The 3,770-nt window shown below is 40.6% G+C and overlaps 1 protein-coding gene across 1 annotated transcript; it reads right to left on the bottom strand.

Moving 5' to 3' along the window:
* Positions 1-860: 860 nt before the first annotated feature.
* LOC140240192 (carbohydrate sulfotransferase 12-like) lies at positions 861-2,820 on the bottom strand. The gene is made up of 2 exons (XM_072319989.1): positions 2,758-2,820; positions 861-1,718 (listed from the first exon to the last, which is right to left on the bottom strand). The coding sequence occupies exons 1-2, from the start codon at positions 2,818-2,820 to the stop codon at positions 861-863; spliced, it is 921 nt and encodes a 306-aa protein (XP_072176090.1).
* Between the last annotated feature and the right edge of the window lie 950 nt (positions 2,821-3,770).

The following is a 3,770-nucleotide window of genomic DNA, read 5'->3' as shown; positions in this document are numbered from 1 at the left end:
CGAATCCGCTGTGTACCCATCGCATACGTGTTTCATCCGCTCTATCCATCGAGCATCCGTCCACTGTGATTTCATCCGCGCAAAAAGTTTTAAGCTGCTTAAAACTTTTAGAACGGATGAACTTTCCGCTGTGTACGATGTAAATCCGCGACATACGAGCAACAAACGTTGTATGTCCGTGCGGCATCCCTTAAACGTCCGCTGCATCCTCTCTGCATCCTCTGGGCATCCTCGCAACTCACATCCGCTGCAGCTAAAAACGGAAAGAGGGAGGAAAGATATGGTACGTGGAACGTCTTTACATCGTTAACAGCACGTTAATAGAAAGGATGTAAGCGTATGCATCTCGTATATAAAGCATTTCGAAAGCATCCCCTCTACATCCGCTCTGCATCCGCTCTGCATCCACTCTGCATCCGCTTTTTCTGTTATGCGTCCGTTTCGCAATTATCTCCGGTAATCCCTTCGGAGCTGTCATCCCCTTCCATCCGCTTTCATCCGCTAGGCTTCCGATGAACATCCGTTTAACATCCCCGCTACATACTACCCACGTCCGTTCTATTTCCGTTCTGTTACCGCCAATTTTCGCCAATTTTGTCAATTTCTGGAGCGGATGAAAGCGGATGAAGCCATCCCCGAAATTTTGCTCGTCCGCTGTGTCCTTTCTGCATACGCTTTGTGGGCCGGGCCTTAACGTATCGGCAGGCTGCGGGAGTAAGAGTGCAGACCCTATTTGTGCATGCTGGCGTTGAATCGGCCTACTCTTATCACCGTGTTGAAAGAAATTATAAAGATATTATGAAAGCAATTGAATAAAAGTGAATGAGATCTGACTTTATATGATGCAAACAGGTGAAATCTCAATCATGATCCCTTCGTATGCTCTCAGGCATATTGTAGCCAAAATACGCCATGTCGGTGGAAAGCCTCTCTCTGACTTTTTCAAACTGCTCATCAGAAAGCGTGTCATAATATTTTTTCATGATGGCATCATCGCTGCTATTCGAAGGGTGAAGTTTCTTGTATGGATGGAATCTAGAATCCACACCCATGAGTTTCAACGCCTCTATGACATCGTCATTATACGTCTCAGCTTTTCCAATGAAATCGTAACCGAGACAAGGATTACAAATCTTGTACACGTCCTGCCAGTGAATATCGTAATTTCCGTCCAAGAAATAGTCGATAAATTCTTTAAAGGTCACATTGTACATTTCATTTTTTACCGACTTATTGGGCATTTCGTCTTTAGAGTGATTTCCGTATTTCATGTAGATTTTCTTATTGTGAGCACGGCGCTGATTAAGATTTATATTGGGAAAAGTCTCCAGTCGCTCTCTGAAGGCAGACAAAAGACGGCTGTAAGGATTGCGCACGAAGATAACCTTCTTAAAGCGAGAAGCGTAGAGTTTCTTGCGCTTTTTCGCTTGTGACATATACTTAAAGTGCTTTTTTAGTAAGGTGACAGATTCCATCGCGCTCAATTTAGCGTCTTCAGGTATAAAGCCGTTGACGCTGAGGAGAAGTCTACCCCAGACTGTGCCGCCACACTTGGGGACGAGGAGTAGCAGCGTTCGCTGATTTGGGAGGACCCTAAAGAGCTTGCAGGTCTTTGCCAGGCGCGGAGAAGCCCTGATGTTTCTCTGCAGACATTCACGCCGTAAGATCTCCTGACGAGCTGCTTGTGTGTCTCTACCACTCACCGTCGGTGAGGTTTCCTGAAAGATATGATTTTGCCAGATAGAAATGGAACATCATTTGATTATTTTGAAATATGTAGGAAGTGAACAATGTCCTTGATCTGAACCGATATGAAAACAACAGTACTCTACCTTCTCATGAAACGTAACTGTTCAAGTATACTGCAGGAATGGAGTAACGTAATCTCAATGTAAGGATTAGTGTCGTAAGTTATCGGTAAGAGGCTACATTATATATCCCCTGACAGTGAAACATTTGAAGTTGAATGTGGCATATTTCTCACATGAAAATGCAAGAGATGCTATGGAGTTCAGCTCTCATAACTGTGTATATCAGAATTGTGTTATTTACTCTTCAACGAACTTGTATCAGAAATACACTTGAAGACGGTGGTCAATATCATACTGACACAAATATGGGGCGAATGGGAAGGTTCTATAAAACAGGACAAAGAAAATAATCAAAGCGACATGGAAATGCATTTCATTTGAACACAAAATACACGAGGCAGAAAAAATGCAAAATGTGACATGACGTTTGCACATCAGTGAAGCCCTTGCAGGCAAGCCTTTTAATTGAACGTAAACTTAGCAGGCAGGTAAGTAGGTAACAGAAAGTCTATACATCTTTTAGAGGTTTGAATATATGGTCGAAGTTACTGTCATGGTATATGGCAACACCTTATATTGTAGTAAGTATACCAGCCTCAGAAACAGGTGAGGTGAATCTATCTCTACGACAGCAGAGAAAATAACACTGTAGTCAATTTTGTACAGGCGTCACACCGTCCCAAATTCGGCTCTGATCGTATAAACATAATTAGTAGAGCGGCATAGCCGAACAATTGTGCATTTTGTGATAAAAGCACCAAATTTCGTACACAGGTTGACAATCACGTTCAGATTAAATTTAGATATTGGGCCATCGTAAATAGCGCCCTCAACGTCCATGGCAGCCATTTTTCAAAATGGCTGCCATAAATCCCATGTTTTCGTAAAATTTGTTAATTTTAGGAGAGAAAAATCAATAAGATTTTGGTTACAAATGGGAAATTACATTCAAAATAAATCTAGATATCAGGTCATCGGAACTAGAGCCCTCAACGGCCATGGCAGCCATTTTTCTAAATGGCCGCCATAAATGCCATTTTTTTTTCAAAATATTTGCTAACTTCAGAAGGGAAAGCCAGTAAGATTTTGCAAACAAGTGGGAAATTACATTCAAAATTAATTTAAATATGTCGCCATTGTTAATAGCGCCCTCAACGTCCATGAAAGCCATTTTTCAAAATGGCTGTCTAATGTGCCACTTCTTCGATGATTTTGCAAATTTCAGAAGGGAAAAGTTAATAAGATTTTCCCCATAAATGTTAATTATATTCAAAATAAATCTAGATATTGGGCCATCGGAAATTGCGCCCTCAACGGCCATGGTGGCCATTTTTTTTTAAATGGCCGCCATAAATGCTATTTTTTGTTAAAAAATGCAAATTTCAGAAGGGAAAGCCATTTTTTTTTTTTTTTTTGCAAACAAGCGGGAAATTACATCCAAAATAAATCCAGATATTGGGCAATTGAAAAATTGCTCTCTCTATGGCTATGGCAGCCATTCTTTTTTAAATGGGCACGACCATAAATGCCACTTTTTCATTAAGAAAATGTTAATTTCAAAAGGAAAAGTCAATGAAATTTTGCTTATACAGTAAATGGGAAATGACATTTAAAATAAATCTCGATATTGGGCCATCGAAAATTGCGCCCTCAACGGTCATGGCAGCCATTTTTAAAAATGGCCGCCATAAATGCTTTATTTTCGTAAAGACTTACTAAAATCAGAAGGGAAAGCCAACGAGATTTTGCAAACAGGTGGGAAATTACATTCAAAGTAAAGTTATTGGGCTATTGCAAATTGCCCCCTCAATGGCCATTCCAGCCATTTTTCAAAATGGCCACCATGAATGTCTTTTTTTTTCGTAAAGTGTTGCAGACGTCTAATCAGAATTTCCGCAAAGGTGGAAAATTACATTCAAACTGAATTTCATAATAGGCCATCCAAAAGTGCACCCTCAA

Source organism: Diadema setosum, chromosome 16 (assembly GCF_964275005.1).
Source record: "Diadema setosum chromosome 16, eeDiaSeto1, whole genome shotgun sequence".
NCBI classification, from domain to species: Eukaryota; Metazoa; Echinodermata; class Echinoidea; order Diadematoida; family Diadematidae; genus Diadema; species Diadema setosum.
The sequence above is the reverse complement of the archived record's forward strand: the minus strand, read 5'-3'. Positions and strand labels throughout refer to the sequence as shown.

What these genes read in the sequence shown, in the direction of transcription:
- LOC140240192 (XM_072319989.1), bottom strand. Translation starts at nt 2,820, where the DNA reads ATGGCTGCCATGGCCGTTGAGGGCTCTAGTTCCGATGACCTGATATCT. An exon ending in TATCTAGATTTATTTTGAAT is followed by an intron (nt 1,719 to 2,757) that starts GTAATTTCCCAT and finishes CATATCTTTCAG; the next exon opens with GAAACCTCACCGACGGTGAG.